The sequence below is a fragment of the Sinocyclocheilus anshuiensis genome, unplaced genomic scaffold (genome assembly GCF_001515605.1).
Source record: "Sinocyclocheilus anshuiensis isolate Anshui unplaced genomic scaffold, SAMN03320099.WGS_v1.1 scaffold283, whole genome shotgun sequence".
In the NCBI taxonomy this organism is placed as follows: Eukaryota; Metazoa; Chordata; class Actinopteri; order Cypriniformes; family Cyprinidae; genus Sinocyclocheilus; species Sinocyclocheilus anshuiensis.
The window spans coordinates 3,824,277-3,850,163 of NW_015549605.1; the positions used below are offsets into that span (position 1 = coordinate 3,824,277).

The 25,887-nt window shown below is 35.2% G+C and overlaps 1 protein-coding gene across 1 annotated transcript; it reads right to left on the minus strand.

Annotated features, from left to right (window-relative positions):
• Positions 1-422: 422 nt before the first annotated feature.
• LOC107658739 (striatin-interacting protein 1 homolog) lies at positions 423-25,288 on the minus strand. Its single transcript, XM_016447390.1, has 21 exons — positions 25,189-25,288; positions 18,787-18,856; positions 18,382-18,456; positions 15,231-15,365; positions 14,072-14,192; positions 11,940-12,008; positions 11,501-11,607; positions 11,248-11,375; positions 10,098-10,286; positions 8,321-8,371; positions 6,900-7,132; positions 5,413-5,478; positions 5,210-5,273; positions 4,842-4,913; positions 4,682-4,756; positions 3,552-3,649; positions 3,304-3,430; positions 1,434-1,534; positions 1,286-1,352; positions 1,035-1,139; positions 423-587 (listed from the first exon to the last, which is right to left on the minus strand). The coding sequence occupies exons 1-21, from the start codon at positions 25,213-25,215 to the stop codon at positions 423-425; spliced, it is 2,145 nt and encodes a 714-aa protein (XP_016302876.1). The 5' UTR covers positions 25,216-25,288.
• Positions 25,289-25,887: the final 599 nt, after the last annotated feature.

The following is a 25,887-nucleotide window of genomic DNA, read 5'->3' on the forward strand; positions in this document are numbered from 1 at the left end:
TCATGGCTCCAATATACTGTGTTTTCCACCAACTGGCAACTCGGGTGTTGAAAAAATATTGGGTAAATTGGCAGTGGGCGGAATCAAACAGACCAAAACAAAAACAGACATTCCGACACAGAACATCAACATACATTTCATAGTAGAATAACTGGCTGTAGCGTTGTTTTTCTGAGAAAAAAAAGTATGTGAACTAAACATGTTTCCTAAATATCTGCAAACATATAACAGTATTTTTATGCTTTAGTACAGTAAAAATAATAATAATAATACATACAGCACCTTTAAAAGATGCAGCTTCTGAATCGCAGCTTATGACCCATGTTTCACCAAGGAAATAATTCAAAATTTAAAAACATTCTAAAACATTAGAATAAAAACATTCTAAATTTGAATCTGATGCTAAACCTACAGTACACCTTCTACAGGATCTTGAAGTTGACTGTCTTTCTCACAGGCTCTGCCCCTTGGCGGCCCAGATACTTGGTCTGTATCTTGAGAAGTTTGAGGACGTAGAGCTGCATCATGGCCTGTTTAACCTTGAGCGCCCTCTTGAGGATAGGAGCAGACTTGAACACCACAAGCATCTGGAAAGGAACGAGACCCAACACAAACCATTGAAAATTGTATGTAAATCCATTCATACATGAACTGCCTCAAAGAATAGAATGCAATAATTTATGAACAGATGTATAAACAAATATTTTTTTTTCCTTTATATTCATTTTCTCCACATGAACAGATTGCATTAAACAATTAGAGATGCCACTGATTGATATCATTAGCTATATATACACACATAAACACTGATATGTATTTTGAAACAGAGAAACAGGCAAGGTTATGTAGAAAAACACAGCAAAAACCATAATAAAATTTTTTTTTAAAACAAATAAAAACAAAACGATGTAGTAATTATAGGATATAAACCATTTACACAGGAATTCAATCATACTTCTCTTGAACAAGGCCTAAGTATAAACGAGATGGCATAATGCTGGTATTCTTTAAAACAGACATTTTCTTTCTCTCACCATAGTTCTTGAGTGTTTCCACTTGGTAATTTTGTTTAGGATCCTCAGTAGGTTGATGCAGGAGAAGAGATTACACCAGCAAAACTGATTACTGTCACCAGCTTCCTGTTTGCACACACAGACACACATTCAGCATCTTAACAACCCACAAAAATGATAGGTTCTTTCTTTTCAGTCACCTACACTACCTATAAAATAAAGTCTGGAGTAAAAAAAAAACCAGACAAAATTGTAGTGTTTTGTCTCATTACCAGGCTTTCAGCTGTGAGTTCAGGCATTTCATGAACCACACAATGAGGGAAATCCAGGGCACAAATGCTGCCATCAGAAAACACAATATGTTTAAAAGACTTACTGAAACAGAAGTTGGTTTGAATTAATATATATCCAAATTTCTACCTGTTTTTGGCACTGATGTAAGACATGATGTTCTGGTTGAAGAATTTGAGGATGAGCGGGATGCAATTGGCAAACACCAGGTGCTGAGCCACATATTCAAACTGTCCAAAACACAAAAGACATCATGATCATAAATAAAGTCATTCATAAAAATCTCCAGCATTTGAACAACACCACATTTTATTATATTATAAATCCAGTGGCGTTACATGGAGTGGAAGTCAGTTTGGCCCATAATATCTATAATTAACTGTCTCTGATGAGCTGAAGCTTTCATTAGCAAGACATTCATCGTTTCTCTCAGCTGAGACTGAGATGCATACTGAAGAGTGATTGGTTTCCAGTTCCTCTCCGTTTATCATGGCTTTAGACGTTAATGAGCAAACTCTGTCAAAGAGAAACCCAGAGCCTCTCCTGTTACCCAGAATTAACTGTACATCAGCTCGGCGTGATATGTCAGCCGATCAGCAATGCTGACGCTCGTTCTTGTTGTTTAATCTGAGCGAGTGAGTGATTGAGTAATTGAAATGGACAGTGAGGGAAAAGATACGTGCGACTGCCTTCAGTAACTGATTATTCAGTGAACCTTTAAGTCAAGTGTGACAAAGGGTAAAATGAAAATAAATGTCTTATGAAACTGTTCCCACTGCAGTGCTATTTATCTCCACCAATAGAGGGCGCCACTTAAAACACCCACGTTCATTTTTCATAATTTGTCATGCTCATCATACAGGATTAGTCTGAACTGTGCTGACAAGATGAAGCACATCACGCTTTAGAACATTTTGTTCTCGTCCTCTGCTAATATTTTAAAATAATTTGATGTAGGAGGAGAGAAATTCTCAGATTTTTTCAGCATATGAGGCAAGGCAACAAATTGCAAACGTGTTAAGTTTGCTAAAATGTTATGTTTAAATACAAACAAGGCATTACCTAATTAAATATGCATTAGATATCCAATGCATAATTCTGAACAAAGCAAGGTTTGTCAAAATGTTTTTAAAGAATGGATATCTCCTTTTTATCACTTCATAAATCAGAAAATACTGTCAACAGCCAGAAAAAAATATATTTTTACTATGTTTTTAAGAATATAAAATCATATTCAAATAAATGTGAACAAACAGCGTAACAGATATATTTATGTAAAAATTTTTGCTGACAAATGTGTAAAACCTAGTGGTTTGATGGATAGTGAAAAAGATTGGGTAAGATTTAAAATTACAATTAATTAGTATTTGGGGGCTTCAGTGTGATCCTTTAAATATTTTTTAAATGTCATCTAATGATTCTTGTTCTAAAATATGCCTGACAAAGTTTTTTGTTATTCTATTGTGATATTTTACTGGGTGTCGTCTGTTAATAAAAAAAAATTAAATAAAAAAAAAAGTAAAAATGTATGATAGTCATTTTTTTTTTCTCAGAAAAATCACATTAAACAGGACACATTCTAATGTAAGGAAAACATGTAAGCTACATTAAACCATTATGTTGATGCTTGAACCCCTTTTTGTCTTTGACCCATAAATCTTCAAAATATAAATAAGAAATAAAACTATTTGTTGAATGTAAGCACTTCTGAAGTAGAGATTTCTGGCTCAGTGCATGAGTACAGCTGTAGAAAATAGTCTCTAAATCCCCTCTTTAATTTGAAATATTAATTAATTTGAAATTTTTTTTTGATGTATTTAGAGTATCCTTTTTTAGTTTAAGTGCTTGTCTCATCGTTGTCTCTCCCTGGCTCTCTCTCTTTCGTTGTCTGGTAAAGAAATGGTGCTTTGACAGCGAGAGCAGAGCGCAGGGTCAGTTCAGCCAAAGACATCAGAGAGACACGAGCAGAGAGAGGAATGGCAAATAAAGAGAGTCTGACCTGGTATATGTGGTTGAATTTGAAGTGTTTGAGCAGCAGTAGCAGGAGAGCTGCAATCGCTTTGACGATAATCTCCTTGTGTCTGTTCACATCAATGCCCAGCTTCATGCTCTGCAGGACGGTGATTCTGTTTCCAACACAAACACGGGAAATGTGTGCTGTGCATCTGAAACAAAGCGCACTGATCTTTTCATGCGCCATGCACACATCAAGTGCAGAGTCTCTGCTGTATTTGTGCGTAGACTTACGGCATCTCCTCCGGCAGAACGTCGGCTAGGATGTTGATAGAGTCTGTCTTTGCTTTGGAGGTTGGAGCTGCAGCCAGAAGGAGCTTCAATAGAGCAATCTACAAAGAGACTAACATTAGTGCAACATTCCTACCAGGTTTGTCTGAAGAGATGCATGCATTAACCCCGACACCATAAAGTATTAGCATTTAGAATTAAGGCAAGACACCACAGATAATTATTGTAAGTAAAAAGAATTAAGAAAAATATTTCCCAAGTTAAGTTGATTGATTACATTAGGAATTGCAAATATTTCTCTTTTTTGCATTACAAGTTTGCTAGAATGTTATGTTTAAATATGCAAATGAGGCACTGTCTAATTAAATATGTGCACTAATTTGCATAGCTTTCCAGAACAGAAATCTGAATATTGGATAAAGCTAGGTTAAAATTTCTTGTTTGCTGACACATTAAAGTCAAAGATTTTCACAGAGGGGATTTTGGATATCTCTTTTTATCATTACATAAAGCAGAAAATCATTGAGATACCATTTGTTTTTATTAATATTTTGAATCAGTTTTTATTTTTATACTTTCCTTCTTATTTTAATTTGTTGTGTGCTTGTGGCATTTTCTGTAGTTTTATTTGAAATATGTCTATTTTTATTTCAGTTTTAGTTTTAGAATGTTGCTTTGGATACTAAATACATATAAATATATAGATATATTTAAATATATATATTTAATTTTTAATTTAAATAATTTCAGTTCATGATTATTTTATTCAAGTAATGAAAATATTTCTTATGGTTTTAATTTTAGTTTCAGTTTTAGTTCATTATAATAACCCTGGTCAACAGCTGGAAAAATATAAATATTTTCACCATGTTTATGGTTTATGGTTACGGCCTTAAATATGTATTGTAATTAAAATCTACAGATACAAACAGAAAAAGTGCAATAAAATAAACACTTAAAATTGTTTTTTTGGATGGGTTTTTTTGCACTAATCTAAAACAACACGTTATGAAACGACAAATAGGCCAATAGTGTTTGCTGTGAAATATTATCAGAAAGATTTTTCTGGAAAGCATGAGCTATATTCCCAAGTATCTGGATGTGTAAAAAGATGAAGTGTAGGAGACACTTACTACATACTGAGAGAGACTAGGCAACATTCCCAAATATAGAATCTCTGCAGGTGTGTCCTCCACCTCCTCTTCCCCCTAGACAATCAAAAGAGGTGATTCTGACTGACAGCTTAATGAACCAATAATACATGCAAAAGAACAGCAAAGTTGAGTCACTTACCATAGTCATGGGACACTGCTGCAGCTCCTCCTCTCTCTTGATCTGGACCTCTGCTATGGAGACATACTTGTGCTTGAGAGAGAAGGGGTGAGAGAGAGAGAATTGCCATGGTAACCGAGGGCTGATATCTAAACTGTGAATGGCTGAAAGAGCCCCAATAGAGCATGCATTAGACCACTGGATTCACGTCAATGCATATCTGTGGCACAACAGCTGCTAAATCCAACAGATATATACAGTAATCAACTTACTTTGTGTCAATAAAAGGGCAAAACATTCATGCATATGATGTTCGAATATTTTTTTACTCTTCCAGCTGTGTAGAAGAATACTAGAATATTAGAAAACAAAAATGTTTCCATGCTTACCTGTTTCAAAGTCTTCACACTCTCATGTATGGGCCTGGGTAACCCAACCAAAGTGTCAGTGTCACTATAAAACAACATTAGAAAGAAAGAAAATACAATGTGAACCAGAAACAGCAGAGTATACTGAATTAATGATAATGAAGGTGACCTTTATTATCGTTTCTCGTAGATTCAGAACCTGGGAGAATTTATCAAACACTCACTTTCCCAAGGTGAATCCGATAAATTTATTTCTGCTGGTCTCCAGAAAATGCTCGATGTCTTTCTCTCTGTGGGAGAAAGAAGAAAGGAATTGACTACATGGAGTTGGTTTGGAATTCTTCTCGGTTTAGGACAGGACTGCTACCAACAGACAGCTGCTTAAACTTATAAAAAAGAGCAGCGTAAATGTGTCCCTTTGTCGTCTTTACACTAAGCTCTTTAAAGTGCTGCAGCACCCCCTCCCTCACGCTCTCGTTCCCATCTGCATGCAGCAGTGCAGCTCAATTCACAGGTAAAGAAGGTAAACACTGTACTGCGTGGCTCTTTGAACAATCAGGAGGATTTGATCAAATGTGACTGTCACAGCTTTTGCTGTTCTAAATTCATCTCTTTTTTTTCTTCTTCCTCTGTGTTTCTCCCTGTTCATTAGTCTGTCCACAAATATGCAATATTTATGTCAGAGGTACTGCAGTCCTAAAACCAGCCTGTTTCCAGCACAGGAGCTGTAGTAGATTTTTGTAGGCAGTTAGACGGGTCACTGCAGATGGACTACAAGTATGGGATCAGTATGATTTTTTTTAAAAGAAATTAATACTTGTATTCAGCAAGGATGCATTAAGTGGATCAAAAGTGACAAGGTTGACATTTGTAAGGTTTCAAAAATGTATTTTTTTTACTTTCTATTCATCAAAGAATCCTGAAAATAGATGAATCAATCAAAAAATATATTGCATGTACTATATATGTACTGATTCTGAAAATTCGACTTGGCATCACAGGAATAAATTACATTTTCAAATATATTAAAATAGAAAACAGCTATTTGAATTTGGAATAATATTTCACAATATTCCTGTTTTTACTGTATTTGTAATCACATAAATGTAGCCTTGGTGACCATATGAGGCTTACCGACCCCAAACTTTTGTCTCCCTGAAGCTTATTTACAAAAATTGCTCATACTTATTGCAAAACAACAGGGGTCTCATTTATAAAACTCTCTGTAGATTTAATCCTAAAAGTGTACGTATGCACAAAAGCTAGATTTTGCGTACACGCAAAGGTTTTCTGATTTATAAAACCAGGTGTACGCCAGAACCTGTGCAAAAATCCCTTTATAAATCCCAGTCAGGGGAAAATTGTGCATACGTGCATCTTCACCCCGTCTCCTCCCCGAAATCACCATATATGGAGCTTGCAATGCCCTCTTTTACTATGCATAACCTCATCTGCATATTTCCATGCATAGCGACAGAGCGCATTTAGGCCACGCCCACACCGGGGGGGGGCAATCCAACCCTCTCCATTGACTTTGTATTGAGGGAAGCTTCCTCCTTGTCATTTCTGACTTATAACAAAAAACAGAAAAATGCCTAAAAGCTGCTGTGTGACAAGGTGTACAGTTTATAAATGAGACCCCAGATCTCTGAAACAAGTCAAAATAGCACAGTTTATGGCCATTACATTTGATAAAAACCCTGTACACTACCTGACTTTGGGAGCCCATGGCAGTCCCTTGGGGAAGGACAGTCTCTCGGTTGGTGGCCGCAGTAGTGGTGGCGGGGGCGGCGGTTGGATAATAACGTCTCTGTCGAGAGGGTCGACCTCTCCCTCAATGCCACTGTCCATGTCCTCTGGGTCATCTTCCTCATCCCGCACGTCATCATTTTTGAAAGGGTCTCGTTCGTTGTAAGTGTCCAGACTGTCCTGTTTGACCAGTGGCTGCAAGAGAGGGAGAAAGAGTTTAAGATCAAGTTGCAAATGTATATATTACTCTGGACCCTGATGTTGAGTCTCATTAAGAAAGCCCAAATTCATCATTCATAATGACAATAAAGCTCGACTTGACTTGACTTGATAACTAAAAGAGATAGTTCAACCAAAAATGAACATTGTCACTATTTACTCACTCTCGTGCTGTTCCAAACCTATATGTTTGGAGCAGTTGGTAGCCACTGACTTCTATATTATGGAAAAAATATGGAAGTCAATGGCTACTGTTTGGTTACCAACATTCTTCAAAATATCTTTTGTGTTCAACGGAAGAAAGAAATTCAGGTTTGGAACAACTTGAGGACGAGTAAATGAAGACAAAATGTTCATTTTTTGGTGGACTATCCCTTTAAGATTTTAAAATATATCATTTATATGGTGTGAAAGATGTTTGGTTTCATTCTTTAATTTTTTTCTTTACATTTTTTTTCTGAAATGACCAAATTGAAGTCTCCTGTATGTGAGGTTTTGCATGAATGAGACTCCTATCAGGGTTTTTTCCGCAGGTTCTTCTGGTATTTTAGCCTCCAGATTACGTTCCCCATCCATTGCTTAGAGTTTATTCCTGAAACTTACCGTTCCATAAACCTGCAAAGGATAAGCATCACAAAAACGTTCAATCCAATTTTGGGGACAACATTGCAGCTTCTTTTTTAACATTCCGGTGCAGATTCAGTTCAACAAAGGCACAAAAACCAAGTTCTTCACATCTCTAGTGTTGTGCAAACGCATGAATGGCAAGATTCAGAGCAAGCATCAGGCATGAGGTGCATTGGTGGAGCGCCATCATTGGTTCCAGTGCAGTCAATGTATGAGTGTGTCTGTGGGTGGTACTAAAGGCCATGAGCAGAGGTGACTCAGCTGTGATTGGTTGCCTATGAGAAGAAGCCATTCTGCTAGCTAGTGGGAGCCGGATCTCATTGACTGAGAATATGTGGAAAGATGTGCAAATGGAAAGATAGGAGGAGAGAGAGATAGAGAGTCTTGCTCATGTCCATGGCCAGCTGTATCTCTCAGAACCCTTCCCCAAATCAAGTTTCAAAGGAAAAACAAATTGCTGTGAAGGAAAAGAGAGTGAAGGAGTGCAAGGCCAGCCCACAACAAAGAGAATGCACAAAAGGGGTTTGGGGTAAAGACCTGTTTCTTGGCATATGGACTGTCTCCTTCCAAGCTATCAACAAAGGCACTCTGTAGGGACACAAGGAAGAGATGGGAATGAGCCAACAGGACAACGAAAACCCAGAGAGAAAAGGGCAGAAAAGAGGGAGAGATGAGGAGAAAGGGTTACAGAAAACTTACAGAGACAGAGTGAGGCAGGAAGGAGAAAGGTCAAAAACTGTGAAACCTGCTGTGATTGGTCCACGATGTTGTCCGGCCAATCATTTCATTCTCATTGTGACATGACCGTTGCAATGTTAGAAGTGTGGCATGAAGTCCTTTTTGTGTGTTTATTTTAAAGCTCGTGTATGTTTTGCAGGCTGTGTGGGCTGTCATATTAGTATAACACCGCCCTGCATCATATTCACTGAATGAAATCCAGTACTATTTCTTACTAATTTTAGGCTGTTGATTTAAAAAATAGTGGCTGTTTTGCTACAAAACCACACAATCTGATGTATTTCTTACGATTTTTGCTTTCGACAACCATTTGCATGGTGAAGAAGTCTTGTATTATCCCTTAAATCGCCAGAAAAACTGCCATAAAGCCAATTTTCACATGTCTGAATGATTCTGAAGACTTTACTACCACTTTTTCCACTCTGTTGCAGACTGTACATTAAATAACACATACCAAATACTTATTTTTGTCATTAAAAACTTTGACATTTGACTGCTTTTTTTTATTTTGACAAGTGCATTAAAGCTGATACATATACATATATAATTTAAAGTATATTCCCTATATTATTATATTTATTCCTGTGATGCAAAGCTTCACAGGAAAATTTTCAGCATAATTACTCCAGTCTTCAGTGTCACATGATCCTTCAGAAATCTTTTTTTTTTTGTTGGAATCAGTGATACTTTTTTTGTAGGATTCTTTGATTAATAAAAAGTTTATTTAAAACAGAAATCTTTTGTAACAACATACACTTATATACACAGTTAATATACAGTTTAAAAATTAGGGCTCAGTAAAAAAAAAAATATTTCTTTTTTTGAAAGAAATGAATACTTTTATTTAACAGGGATGTGTTAAATTGACAAAAGACAGATAGAAATGATTTCTATTTTGAATAAAATTCTCTTTTTATTAATCAAAGAATCCTGAATAAAGTATCACAGGTTCCAAAAAATATTAAGCAGCACAACTGTTTCCAACACTGATAATAAATCAGCATATTAGAATGATTTCTGATGGATCATGTGACACTGAAGACTAGAGTAATGATCTTGAAAATTCAGCTTTGCTACACAGAAATAAATCATATTTTAAAGTATATGAAAACAGAAAACCATTATTTTAAATTGCAATTATATTTCACAATAGTACTGTTTTCTGCATTTCTGATCAAATAAATGCAGCCTTGATGAGCATAAAAGACTTCTTTAAAAACATTAATAATCTTACCGATCGCAAACTTTTGAACGGCAGTGAATACATACAGTATATAGCCTATAATCTGAAAAATCTTTATTGTTATTTTGTACAAAAAAACTGTGCATGATAGAAAGTTTTATTGATATTTTTGAATTCAGCAACAAATTGAATTATTTTTTCAAGATGCAGGGCTGTGTAATAGGTAGCACAAATCAGAATTTCTGTGTGTTTAATAATTCATATACTGATTGTATAGGTTCAGACGCATGAGAGGTTGTGTGTACTCCTGTTGGCACAGTTCATGTATTTCATCTACACGTGGTTTCTGCTAGTGCAGTGGCTTTGAAAGTCATTTGCGTGTGTTTCTCGTACCCGGCGACTCCTGCGTCCTCTCTTCTGCTGCTGCTGTTGCTCGATGAGCTCCATGGCCGAGGCTGGAGGAGAAGCCGCCCGCATGTTTCGCACCACCTTAATGCTGTCCTCAGGGAGCGGTGGCAGGTTCAACTGCTCTCTCATTCTCACTTTCATCTCCTGCAGCTCCTCGAAACCTCCCAGAGTGAACTGAGGTGCACACACACGCAGAAATCAATGGACAGAGCACTATAGGCACATAAACAGAGCTGTTATTGACTAGAGCTGCCTGACTTAGAGTTGAAAGAGTCCATGATAAGAACAGTGTTCATATTCTGAAAAATCTAAAAAGGTCTCTCTTTATCTGGTAAAATAGAATAGAATAATCAGTAATTATTCTATGGAATGTAGCATAATGAAAGAAAATAGAACCGAATAAAATCTTCAATCAATCCAGATTAAGATACCATTCAAAATGTTGGGGTCTGCAAGATTTTTTTTTATGTTTTTGAAAGTCTCTTTAAGGCTGCATTTATTTAAATTAAAATACAACAAAAACAGCAAAATTGTGAAATATTTTTACAATTTAAAATAACTGTTTCTATTTTAATATATTTAAAAAATGTAATTTATTCCTGTGATCTCAAAGCTGAATTTTCAGCATCATTACTCCAGTCTTCAGTGTCACATGATCCTTCAGAAATCATTCTAACATGCAGGTTTCTTGCTCAAAAAACATTTTTATTGTTTTCAATGTTGAAAACAGTTGTTCTGCTTAATATTTTGTGGAAACTGAACATTCTTTAGGATTCTGCATTTATTTGAAATAGTAGAAACATTATAAATGTCTTTACTGTCACTTTTGTTCAATTGAATGCATCCTTGTTGAATAAAGGTATTAATATCCTTAAAAAATACATCTTACTGACCCCACACTTTTTAACAGTAGTATGTAATGTAATGTGATGAATAGAATAGAATAGAATAGAATAGAATAAGTATTATGTAGCATAACAGAATAGCATAGAATAAGCAGTCAATTATCTGTGGAATAGAATAGAATAGAATAGAATAGAATAGAATAGATCTATAAAACAAAATATTATCAAAATTATTTATCTAAAATGGAGCATATGAACAGTGATTCTGATGTGTGTGTATTGAGACTGACCAGTATGGTCTTCCACAGTAAGAGCAGCACTTTCTTCATGGGGAAATGGGGCGCATTCATGCTGCAGAACTTGGTTACCATGGTGAAGAGGAGGAGGGCAAAGGGCTCTCCGTTAAAAAGGGGAGAACCTGAGAGGAGGAGGGAGGTTAATCACTGCGCCATAGGGAAGGTCAACAGCCAACCACTGCAAATACACACACACTGTATATCTGTAAGACTAAAGGCCACACCGTTCTCTTACAGTCTTTCTCACCCAACTCTGTTTTAAAGGTCTCTCTGGCTGCCTTCCTCTCAGGACTGTCACCCTCCATTTCCACTCGAATGGTCTCGACCATCAGATACATGATGCTCAGAAGAACCCTTCAGAACATGATGCAAACGCCTTTACTTTCAATCTGAGTTATTGAGTGTAAGTGTGTGTTAGTACAAGAGTGAGTCTTTGTGTATTGTAACCAAGGGCAAGTATTATCCTTCTATAATCAGCTAATGCAGCAGCATTACTCCTTTGTATATATATATGTATTGTGCATTGATGCAAAGCACTCAAAGACATGAAAGCTCTCTGTCAGCCCAGGGTTCCTCCACACCAATTTTAATGTAAATCTGAGAAGTGGATTGCGGGTTGGATGAAGTGAAGTCTAATGATGTGAGAGTAAAAAAAAAAAACGAATCAGTCCCAGTGGGCATCTTACCTGAGTTCAGTGCTGTCAGCCAGAGAAATGGCTGGTTTTCTCACTGCGCTGCTGCACGCCTGGTTATTACTGGAGAAAAAGGGAACGATACTAAATCAAAATATCAATGCACATGTAAGAGGACATCCTTACGTTACAACTGCACCAAAAGACCAGGGTTAATAGTTAACCAAAACTAAAACAATAAAACCATGTACGTTACATGTAATAAAATAAATGTTAACTGAAACAAAATATTAAAAAAAGTATTAAAACTGAATTTATTTTAGGTAGATGCCAAGGAAAAAATTCTCATTTTCATTTAGTTTAACTTTATGTACTAAAATAATGGTAGCACTTTACAGTAAGTTCCCATTAGTAAACATTAGTTAATGCATTAAGCAACATTAACCAACAATGAGCAATACATTTGTTACAGTATGTATTAATCTTTAATGTCAGTTAATAAATACAAAACGGTTTATTGGTATTTCATGTTATCTCAGGTCCATTAAATAATATGAACATACAACTTTTGATTTTAATAATGAATAAATAAATGTTAATTCATATTATTATTAATATTAACAAAGATTAATAAATGGTTTAGAAATATTTTCCATTCTTAGTTTGTTAAGTAATGAAGTTGCCTAATGTTCAAAAATAGAACTCTATTGTAAAAAAAAAAAAATTTTTTTTAAATGTGCCGTGGTTTATATTCCAAAGCGATTTATACAATGCCAATGTCAAGCACACAAAATAATATGATGGACTGAAATAAGTTTAATATATTAAATGTAAGCTATTATATTTTCTGCAACGCAAGTAATGTTTTTTAATCATCTGCAACTGCAACTATTCCAAAGCGACCTATATAAAGTTGACTTATATCATGTTTTTCATGCTTCACATTAATATAATTAACGTGACGCATGCAAAACATGTGCAATGTTTATTTTAATAACACATTTCCCACACACCAGTGGTTTCAGTTTTGCTTTTTCAGTTTTATGGTTTATAATAAATTTCGTTTATAATGAATAAACCACCAACGTTATTATAGTTAACTAAATCTAAAAACCATAAAACAATTCTGCTACTTGAAGTAAAATAATAACTGAAGTAAAATAAAATATTTAAATATATATATATAATCACCAATGAATTTTAACTTTAATTTTCATTTTAATTCAACTTGATGTACAAAAAAGTAAAACTTAAATAAAAAAATGTAAAATAATAATAAAAAAAAATAAAAAAGAATTAAAATGATAACAAAAACATAAAAAATAAAATCAATAATATCATCTTAATGATACAAAAATAATACTGAATGGCACTACAATTTCTCTGTTCTAAATATAGTTAAATTTAAAGGAAGTGTAGTGAAGAGAGCTAAAATACATGTTTATAGTGTTTCTAATATTTTTTAAGCATTTCGTTTATTTTTATTTTTTTTTCTGAAATGTGATGTTTTTTTTTCTCTTAACAATGCAATTTTGACCTGGTGTGACTTACAGTCAGGTATGACAAATTTTCCGAAAATACAGTAGGTTTTTACATTTTCTTAATTGCGCATGCAGAAGTTGCCACCACAATCCTAAGGTATAATGAATGGGTGCCAGGCCATTTGCTATGCGGTTGCTAATGTGTTTGGAGTAGTTTTTTGCACGTTCATTTTTATGTTGGTACAGTATGTGCAATAATAAGAGTGAAATCTGATTGCACTGATATCACTCTCTGAACAAAATAAAGAGATCCATTAACATGGAAGTGTACTTAATGTGGGTAATTAGAGAAATGGAGAAGTGGCTCGCTGTGCCGCCCAGGCAGCTGCTACCGTACACGGCGGGCATTAAGAAACAGAAAAGAGAAAGCCGTTCGTCTCAGTAGTACAGCACCCAGGAGAGCCACAGAAATACACAACTGTTTCACACACACACATTCACAGTCATGACTGAGCCGTTTCTAACCTGCTCCCTCAGGAGAAGGAGAGAAAATATAGCAGCACTGTTAAACACTTCCCTCCACTGGAGATTCAGTCTCTGTCTGTCTCTTTCAGTATCTCACCCTTCGCCTGTCTGTCCTTGCCTGCCCTCTGTCAAACATCTCCACACAGAGACTGAGGCATTTGGGGAAATGAAAACACTCACTCTATCTCCATGCTGAGGAGCTCCAGCAGAGCCGTGAAGATGCCCATGTCGTAGAGGAGGAAGACGTTGTGTCTGGACCAGTAGAGGACATCAGTTTCTGTGTCGCACTCATCAAACACACCTGAATACATATAAGAAAAAAGAAGAAATTATATTTTGCTTAAGGAAAGACTATTTTAAGGACCAATAATTAAAAAAAACAATTCATGCCAATTCAGCATGTTTATGTCCAAATTCAAATTACCATAATGCTCAATGTTTCATATTTTATTGTTTCACTGTTTTATATATATTTTTACTAAAAAACAAATTTTGCAATACATTATTTCTTATCAAATACATTTAAATATGCATAAATTAAAGGAAGTACTAAATTAAATAAAAAAGAAAAAATTGAAAATAAATAAAAATAAGAAAATATTTTTCTTAAGAGATAACATTATCTTCATGCCAATTATTAAAGTCCAAATACACATTACAAAAACACTCAATAATGATTCTCATTTTTGTAATAGTCATATTTTATTGTTTTATATATTTCTGACTTTTTAAAATATTTTTACCAAAACAAAAACTGCAACACATTTTATTTTTAAATTTGCAAAAATAAGAAATGACATTTTTCTTAAGAAAACACATTATTTTCATGCCACTTAAGCACATTAAGGTCCAAGTTCTCATTACCATAATGCACAATGAAGATTCTCATTATAGCATATAATGTTTTATAGTTAATGTTTTATCATTCTCATTATAGCATATAATATTTGATGGTTTTACATATTTTTAATGTTTACTAAAAACAAATACTGCTATACAGAATTATTATTAATTATTAACTTAATAATTATTAAGTTAAATATGCATAAATTAAGGGCAGTTCTAAAAATGACATTACAAATTAAATAATACATCATTATTAAAGTAATGAGAACTAGGGCAAATGTGCTTAGTAATTATTGAAATATAATAAATTATAGATAACATAAATATAAAAAAATAAACAAGTCACATGCAGCTGCAAAATATCGTAATGGTCCTAAAATAGACTTCATTTCTCATAATATATTTCATTATTTCCTTCCTCTATGAAGTATGTTGTTGACTGGTTTCATGAGATTCGCCCATTGAATTGTGGTTGTATGTACTATATTCGTACCTTGTGCCAAATAGAGGATGGCTCGGGCCACTTTGAGCCTCTTGTCTCGATCGGTGACCTCCAGAGCGTCCAGCAGTCTCATGACATACGCCCTCTGCTCCTCCATACTCAACTCCATCCACCTCCGACCCTTCACTGAGAGCGGAGCACAGAAGAATTATGTCTCTGTCCATGGTAATCATTTCTGCCATTCTTCTACTGGTTTCACTTCTCACACGTGAGAAAGATTAGTCAGGATTTGTGTTGCTCAAATACCCGTGAAAGGGGCGGCACACATGAAACACTCAATCACTTCACTGACCTCTCTTCTCTTTCAGTCAAAAATGTTACTCAACCACATGACGTATGAATGCAAATTACTGTACAAACCTCCCTCTGAATATTGGTAAAATATCTGTCATAGGCTTCGAGAGTTTGTGAAGATTTCTGCTGTAAAGCCTCAAGTCTTTTCAGTGGAAGGCATGTGTAAAATTAAATCACTGAGGTCGTTCATCTGACACTGAAGGCTTGACATTGGAATTCTGACGGGACTGATGCTTTTATTAAAGTCACATCATGAGGAATCAGAATTTCTTTGATCTTCCGATCTGATCTAGAAGATCTCGAAACATTTGCTTGTGTACATTTAACATTTCAAATGTGAAGAGTTTATATATACACGTCTTTAAAGGAAGAGTTCACCTAAAAATGAAAATGTACTCACCCTCAGGCCATCCAAGATGTAGATGAGTTTGTTTCTTCATAAATGGATCCTCTGCAGTGAATGGGTGCCGTCAGAATGAGAGTCCAAACAGCTGATAAAAGCATCACAATAATCCACAAATAATCCACACCACTCCAGCCCATAAATGAATGTCTTGTGAAGCAAAAAGCTGCATGTTTCTAAGAAACAAATCCATCATGAAGGCATTTTAACTTTAAACCATTGCTTCTTGTCAAAAGCAATGAGAGTCGGTAAAAAGCCGGTAACACTTTATTGTACAGTGTCCTTGTTACACGTTACATGTACTTACTGTAGTTAAAAGAAATAAAATATACATAATTACATGCAACTATCCATAAACCAAACCCTCATCCTAAATCTAACCATATAGTTAATACGTGTAGTTAATTTATATTACTCAGTAATTAAATTAAAAGTACATCCTTGTTATCTCTCACATCAAAATCCACCAACATATTTGTTTAGCTCAGTTTTGGACTGTTTCTGCTTGTAAACAGTGCTTGATGTGTGCATATTTCGCTCCTGATTCACAGGAGACAACTTTCTCACTGCAGAAAGCAATATGATGGATACAGGACTCGTATTTAACAATTTGAAGTTAAAATTTCGTAATAATGAATTTATTACAAATATGCAGTTTTTCACAAGATATTAATTGATGGACTGGAGTGGTGTGGATAACTTGTGGATTATTGTGATGTTTTTATCAGCTGTTTGGATACTCGTTCTGACGGCACCCATTCACTGCAGAGGATTCACTGGTGAGCAAGTGATGGAATGCTACATTTCTCCAAATCTGTTCTGGTGAACAAACAAACTCATCTACATCTTGGATGGCCTGATGGTGAGTACATTTTAAGAAAATATTATTTTTTTTTCAACTATTCCTTTAAAAGGCACAGCAGCATAAAATCTGAGAGTCTGAGAGAGACAATGAAAAATTGCAGTGTTACATTATAAGTGGACACCAGGGGAAAATGAACAAAAAATATATGAACCCTTTGGATGGCAGCAAACTTTTAAAAGTGTAAACATGTGATTTGCAGTTGCTTCACAATCAACGCACACAAACATGCAAAAGCGAACATAACATTGGTGATCCAGCCTCTTGGCTTTTCACCATTTTGTGGGGCTGCAGTGCCATGGCAAACACACAGAGAGAGCGAGAGGTCTGGCGAGGTGAGATTGTGCACACAGCAGGCAGGGTAAAGCCTGAGGCTATACACACACAAACATACACTGGAACTACATAAACATTCATTAAAGTTCTCCTTTTCTCACAGAAAGAGAACTGCACAACTTTGCTGATGGTTTATTTTTGTTCTCTCTCAGACACGGGTGGAAATGTTATACCGGGGAGTGTTCAGTTAATCAGCACGTCCACACCACCAGGACTCTCAAGCAATGTCTCACTCTTAAACACAATGCAATTCCAGCACAAAACTCAACAGCTCTTAAAGGTCCCATGGCATGAAAATGTCACTTTATGAGGTTTTTTAACATTAATATGAGTTCCCCTAGCCTGCCTATGGTCCCCCAGTGGCTAGAAATGGCGATAGGTGTAAACCGAGCCCTGGGTATCCTGCTTTGCCTTTGAGAAAATGAAAGCTCAGATGGCCCAATCTGGAATCTTCCCTTTATGTCGTCATATGGGGAAAGGTTACCTCCCCTTTCTCTGCTTTGCCCGCCCAGAGAATTTGGCCCGCCCATGAGAAAATGAGCTACTACCGTGCGAGGCGAGCGCAATATTTTTTTTTCCTCGAGAGACATCATGGCTTGCAAATGAGCGAAGCATGGCAGTTGCCCCGCCTCTCTCCTCCTCATTAGCATTTAAAGCTACAGACACAAAAATGGCACGTCCTAAGGAAAGCTCATTGTGGGACTGGCTCGTAGTGGCTGAAATTCTGCACCAAGGCTGAATTTCGGGAAAGAGACTTCAGATACAGTACTAGGGACCACTTAGGCCTATATAAAAGCATCCAAAAAGCAGCATGTCATGGGACCTTTAAGCACTATAGTAGTGTGTTGGGTGAAGAGGCACTGCAAATAAAGAGATTTTCTCTTGTTTTCTATTAAAAAAAATATCTAAAAATGCTTAAAATTAAAGAAGCAAAACTGTAGGATCACAACAATTGTTTGTAGAGTACATATATTTAATCAAGTATTTTTCATTTTAGAATTAGTTTTTCTTACTCAAATTGGCAATTTTTTCTCTCATTCTAAATATGAATTCAAAATTTAGAGAGGTTTATGCTTTAAAAAAATCCAGCGTGGTGAGAAAAATAAACGTATTTTCTGAAATTTGTTTCTGAAGTAAATTAATTCCATTTCAAGTATGTTTTAAGATTTATACTGGAAATTAATACCAAAAGTACTAATTATGAAAATATTTATTTTGTTGTAATGTAGCACTGGAGGCGACATAACCATGATTCTTGAAGTCTTCCTCAAAGTAATCCCTGTTTAGACTGAACTCCGGTTCCTCTGTGTAGCTGTACAGCTCTGTGCGAAAGAGACAGAAAGACATAGAGTTAATAAAAACCAAGCACATAACATTGGTTTTTCATAGTAATATAGATTCATTAAACATCAACTGGCATGTTGCATGTTACATGTAGCAACATTAAAATTACATCAGTAAATATGCATAATGCACAGTGGTGGACAATAACGGAGTAGCTTTACTTCGTTACTGTACTTAAGTACATTTTTCAAGTAGCACACCTAATCTTCTATGAATTTATATTTATTTTATTTAAAAAGCTATGGTTGAACAGATCTAAGTTCTTTTGTGTGTGTGTGTGTGTGTGTGTGTGTGTGGGTGTGACCCACCTGAGAGCTCTGCAGTGAAGTTGTCCGTGTCTCCATATTCAAACTCCAGATTCGGGGACTCCATGGACCCCTGCGGATCAGAGGCAAATAATAACTGCACTGCCACAACAGAAAGTGTCACATGTCTAATATCCTGGAGCACTTGCCAACCGCATTTCAGGTCTTTTCACTATTTCTGCAGCACGTGATTTTCCTTGTAATTATGCAAATTCAGCCAGGTCACACTACTCTAGTACTTCAATGACAATAGCTTGGGAAATGTAGAGAAAATAAGGGTGGCAATATGTCAGCATGAATTAACTACCATTTCGATCACCACTGTACCTCACATGTGCTCGGAAATTACAAAGAAGTAACCATTAAAACATACACATACATCCTAAAATAATATATGAAATGTACCTCAAATTATAGTACACTGAAAATAGCAACTTGATGCTGTATTTTTGTGGATTTTGTAAGTTCTGTACATGCTTTTTGGGATAATATTGCCTATAAACAAACTTGAGAGATGAAGAGTTTGTAACTGTTCACTGCTAACACTTTCAGTATTATATATGAAAAACGTTCTTTAATAATAAAATTGGAAAGTATTTGAAAGCAGGGTCTGTAGTACACCAAAAAATTCATTTTAACATTAACAGATTGTAAAAATGCTACTGTTAAAACCTGTCAATTGGTTAACAGTAAGTTTTTTGCTACAGTATATACTGAAATGTGTTACTGTAGAACTCTAATGAGACATTTTATGTAATTTTACAGTAAAATACTGTAAAAAAAAAAAAAAAAGAACAAGTCATAAATAGCAAATTGACATTCCTAGAATTCCCTGATGGGGTACGCTGTAAAAAGTGTCATTTTAATTGTAAATATGCTCATTATAAGAGTAAAAAGACTGTAAAATGCTACTATGAAAACTTGATAACTGATTAACAGTAAGTTTTCTTACTATATACATAAAAAACTGTAATAAATTTGACAGGACAGTTTGTGTAATTGTACAGTAAAATACTATTAAATTTACAATTTTTTAAAGTGAAAACACCAAGTCATCTTATAATTTACAGTCAAAAACTATAAATTGACCCTCCCAAAATTTCCTCTTGTGGTACACTTTAAAATAAAAATGTAATTTTAATGATGGAGGACTGTAGAAATACTACTGTGAAAACATGTTAATTGGTTAACAATATATATATTTTTAATTATATACAGTGGAAAACAGGATATTTAAAAAAGAAAAGTCACCTTACAATGTAAAACTTTAAACTGACATTCCCTGTAACATCTGATTTGATGGTTTTTCATGTAAATAATTATGCTTCTTAGTATTTTGTTATCAGTTACAGTATGTATATTAGCTTTTTACGCCACATCTTATAAATTAATGTCCATCAATTATTGTTCTTTTTACAGCAAAGTTCTGGGCTGGCAACGTTTTACGGTAAATTCCACAGATTTTTCCCTGACCCACAGTGTGTCATGGTAACAGGAAGCAAGGCTGCAGGGTTTCCAGTGTGTGTGCACCTAAAAGGATACTTCCTGCATAAATGACTGCTGACTGTTGGCCAAGTCTGCGCTTATGCTTAAGAATAGCCACATGTCTTTTAGCCAGCTCTCTCAAAGAGCTACTAAAGCGTGAACATTCACACTCAAACGTAGTGTTAATGGTTTCAAAACATCAGTGCTGATCTACTGTATGCTAATGTCCCTAAAAAGCCTCTAAAACCCTGAGCCAAACATGGATTTCCAGGCTTTTCTTTCACAGTCTGCCTGAAATGAAGAAGTGTCAGGTCCTCTGAGGCATTTTGATTTAATTGCAGCCCAATTAACATCTGGGGAACACGCTCTGTGCTGTCAGTTGAAGAACAAATTACGTACGAAGCATAACGTTGAAGATGAACTTTCTTCGTTCCCCCTGAGGACCAGGTTCTCTTGCTCAAGTGCCTATTCATTTAAAGATTAAGCGCTTCTGCAGGACATTCACCTTGTTTTCACTTTGGACGCGTGTTCATGACAGTATCATGACACGAGCGTGTGGCGGCGCTGACCCAGATCCAGCGTAACGACATAATCATGCCGGATCTGGGTCAGCGCCGCCACGTCATGGTACTGTCGTGAACACGCGTCCAAAGTGATGCAGTAGACACGAAAATGTGGAATAAAGTTGTTGTTTTTGTTTTTTTGCGCAAAAAATTATTCTCGTAGTTTCGTAACTTTACAGTTGAACCACTGATGTCACACGGACTACTTTGTCGATCATCTTGGTACTTTTCTGGACCTTGAACGTGGTAGTTACCTTGCTGTCTATGGGAGGGTCAGAGTGCCCTTATATTTCATCAAAAATATCTTAAATTGTGTTCCAAAGATGAACGAAGGTCTTACAGGTTTGGAACAACACGAGGGTGAGTAATTAATGACCGATTTTTCATTTTTGGGTGAACTAACCCTTTAAAATAAGTCCAATCATCAGACCATCAGACCAATCGTTTTTATCTATAAATTTGTGATTAGAAATAAAAATATTTTTATTTTAACATTGAAATTTAAATTAAGATGGTAACAATACACTTGTGCCACAATTTGGTTGGATAAATGATACTGATCTCACAATAAACTCTCACAATACGTTAAACAAAGCCAAAATAGAGTTAAAACAGTATTTTTTATTATTACTTCATGACTTCACAAAAAGTACTTTTCATAACCAAAATAAAAATAGCCAAAATGCTGAATGATGCTTGCTCTCTGCCCCTTACAAAAAGTTTTAAATAATTTATTTGTAATTATATTTTTATATATTTATTACTTATATTTTTAGTATTTTTTATCAATTATAAAATTAATTTATTATTATAATTTTTTTTATTTATTAACAATTAATACAAATGGAAGCTCCAATTTATGGCTGGATTTACTGGATATCATTGTTTACCTACATGTGAATAAAAACCTAAATGACATCTGTCTTAACTTTAATTTTTGGATGAACTATACACAATACATATTGTTGCATTTTTGTATTGCAATATGTTGTGACTAGACTTGTGCCGGTATTCGGTAATGCGATATATCACGGTAATGAATATGCACGATATTGTTATCGTGAGCACTTCTAAATACCGTGAATAATAAAAACGTTATTAAACCTGTTATACTGTATTATGACAGCATTTTTTTAAACTAAATTTCAATATCGTGATAATAGTACCGTATACCGTGATAAAAGCATTAGCAATTAATCGCAACATGAAAATTTGATACCGGCATATCCCTAGTTGTGACACAATAGTTTATAGTGACCCACCCCTAGTTTAAATATATAATGTATTATATTGAGGTACTGTATATGGATTATGGGCAAAAAATACATTGTATAATGAATGTGAGAATATTTTACGTGCACAGTCTCATCATAATGCACATACTTTATGCATAATGCATGTGCGTAGATTTTATGTATACATGTGCACACTAAACTAATGATTTACCCTCCTCTCTCAGTCTCTCTCTCCCTCCTAACTCACAGACATGTGTGGCACATTCAGAAGCATTTTATTTTGGTCCTCAGAAGCAGATGGCATTGATACTCATGGTGGGAAGCTCTAACTGAGAGCTGTGTGGGAGCGAGAGAGAGAGAGAGAGAGATGGGCTTTCCTTCTGACAACTTTTCCGACACCTTCCCTAAAGGTTACTCCACTCTGATCTCCCAGAAGCAGAACACTCACGTCTGATCCAAACCAGCGCCAGATACTGATGCTTTCAAGGGCCAAAACATCTGATACAAAGGCAAACTATGATACTTATAAACTAGAACAACGTCCTGTAAACAGAATACACATTTCTGCTGTGAATCATGACACTGATTACTCACACACACACGTCATACGCTGAAGAAACTGACTCAGTGGTGCAGTCTAATGAACCATGAGTGATTCATTAGGTTTTTTTACGTCTACCTTTAAACTATACCTGATCATTACGAGGTACTTGCAAGTTATATACAGTAATATATTCCGGTGTTTAACTCTTTAAAAGCCTACACTATCATATTTGAGCAGAACATTTCTAAGGACTCTAAACCATCAACATGATTACAACTGTACTAAAAAAATCTGTTGTGAGCTAGTACATGCATTTTGTCATCGGACTGTTAATATTTTTAGCAAATAAAAGGCCTTTTAATATAATTGTAAAAACTCCACCTTCAGGTTATGATTCATGTGTCTTTTTTGCTGTGAATCTTTATTGATTTTTATAAAGCAAATGAAAGAATAACTTTTACATTGTTAGTATTATTGCAAGATGAATACATACTGGACTGAAGCAACTTAGGTTTACTTGATTATCCATATATAATTTTGAGAAAAATCATGTTAAAATGTGCGTATCAAATAGGATCCATCAGGCTTTTGAGAACCATTTATTTGTTTCTCAATCATCATTATATTGCATTGTATTAGCCTATATGTTTTGCCCCCACAATAAAAAATACAGAGTGTGGATCATAAAACTAAGCTTTTAAATATCATCTTACTAAATGTGACAATACATACAGAGTGACAACTGATATGCATTTTATGTAAATAGTCTGCTATACCATTATATAGATCTCCTTAATTTACATTACAAGCTATCAGAATTTCAGCTTACTTTTTGGCCATATAAATATCAGCAACTGCATATTTTTGCTCAGTTTGTACCCCTGAAAAAAAAACAGGGTGTTTTTAAGCTTCATATTCTCCGGTACCATATACATGAGCCATAAAAGCATGACAATTTTTTTTTTCTGAGTATTATTTCATATGTCAGGCTTAACATTTCATTTTTCCATAGATTATAGAGTACTTTCACATCAAATTTAAAATCAAATCTAAAGTCCAAAGTTCAGCTCTAAGCCCAACCAAACCATAACAATGAGCAACTGAACAAGAGTTGCATGCTTTTCTATTCTATGAAACAAACTGGAATAATCTGTAAATCTCAAAGCTCAAAACAGGGCATGCACAATGTGCCCTGTGCCAACACTGAGCTACTGGACCAAATACTAAACGATCCAGTCTATATTCAGCATTTAATATTCATTACTCATTTAATGCAGCCAGATGCAATAATTCATCACCATGCACAAAAGACCAAGCACAGAGCTTCACATTCAGTATATTCTGGTTTAATGACAGATCACTCACATATCTGACCTTTGAGTTTCACTCCTGGTCATAAACTCCAGCCATGCACAACATTTTGAGGCATTTTGTGTACATTCAATCCGCCTCCCCATCACTGTCCTAGAAAAAAATCTGCTGCGGTTGGAAAACACGCTCTAATTCCTCTAAAAAAAAAAAAAAAACATTCAATATGCTCAACGATCACGGTCGAGGAATTCATTCCCATAACTTCACTAGGCTGGACATATTCCCAGCACAATATGTGTTACTGTCCTTGAAGACCGAATCTGGGCTGCGCTGTGCCAAGACGAGAATCAAAACATGCATTTGCTTGCTTTTATTTTTAATGACTGAATAAATAACAAGTTCATATGTTTGAGAGAGCAATGAGTACATTAGTGTGCAGTCTTTACCACTCCAGTTCAGTTCACTCATGGATAGAGACAGAAAGATAGATAGATAGATAGATAGATAGATAGAGTTCTGCTTCCATTAAATAAATATCAATTAAAAATTCACCAGCTGATTGACAAATCAATTTAGATCCAGACAGATGATAGATAGATAGATAGATAGATAGATAGATAGATAGATAGATAGAAACCACTGCTTCTTTTAAATAAATTTAAATAAAAATAAATAAACCTGCAGCAGACTGTATATTATTGACCCTCTTAACCCCCAATATAACAATGTATATTCCATAATATCAGGCTGATATCAAGCTTAATAAATAACTGGTTTTGAATACGTATTATAATGCATAGGAATGTGTGCCTACTGACATTGACGGGTTAATGTGAGGAATACACATGTAGATGAAATGAGCCAAATGCATACATGCTCAGCATTTAATATGCGCATGTGCATATATCCATATACAGTGTAAGAAGTGGGAATTCAAGACACAAGAAACAAATGCATTCTTCATTTTTACCCTTCAAATGCATGCACGTCTATATCCTCTATAAAACCATCAGCAGGTCACACTGGATCAAATTCCTAAAGACAAGGTATTTTTAGCGCCATGCATGTTTCTAAAATAACAACTCGAGGCATTTAAAGCCCCCAGCAACAAGCCACTTTACACACACATACACACACGCCCCTCTACCCCTGCAAACTGTCAGTGTGCTCGGATTACCTCCGAATCCTTCTGCTGATGGCTGAACCCACCTCTCTCTTGAGCCAGAGACTTCTGTCTGTTACTGTTAGAATCATTAAGTAAAGGTACCTCCATGTCGTCGGTCTGCTGCTGCATCTATCAGGCTGAGGAGTTGCTCGCCGCACGGAAATACACCGTCACACTGGAGCAGACGCTGCTGGACTCCAAGTTCAGAATAATATCCGTTCCCGCCGCTCTGATTGGCTGCTGCTCGCCGATGAGGGCGTGGTTTGACGTTTGACGTAGCCACGCCCACACAGCACTTGACCACGTATATGCAGGTGCTATTACATATAAATTGCCTGCATTTCTCTCATAATTGTAATAAATGTTCATTTTAATCGCTGCAAAACATGTAATAATGAACTGTACCATTCTGCATTTTTTAAATATCTGGGAGTGTGCAATCACTGCAATACAGCTTCCCAGGGGTTGTTTTTATAAAATAAAATAAAATCAAACAAAATATTATTTATTGTTGATGTCATATGAAAATCACATAAAAATATTCCCTTACCATTTACCTTCTTAATGTATATTAATTTACATGAAATTCCAGCTTTACATGAAAATTATTTATAAAAACTTTCCATGTGAAAATTAAATCTTGATATGAAAATGTATATATATAATGTTTATGTATATAATATATAAATATAAAATGCAATTAAAACATTTTCATAAAAACATTTTTATTCAATATTTAAGATAGACAGGGCAATATTTCTCATTTTCATTTAATTTAAGTTGATGTACTTATAAAAAACT

Coding starts and splice junctions, on each gene's coding strand:
- LOC107658739 (XM_016447390.1), bottom strand. CDS start 25,215: ATGCAGCAGCAGACCGACGACATGGAG. Junction 14,193..15,230: donor CATCCTCTATTTGGCACAAG/GTACGAATATAG, acceptor ATATGTATTCAG/GTGTGTTTGATGAGTGCGAC. Junction 12,009..14,071: donor CTCCTCAGCATGGAGATAGA/GTGAGTGTTTTC, acceptor CTTTTTCTCCAG/TAATAACCAGGCGTGCAGCA.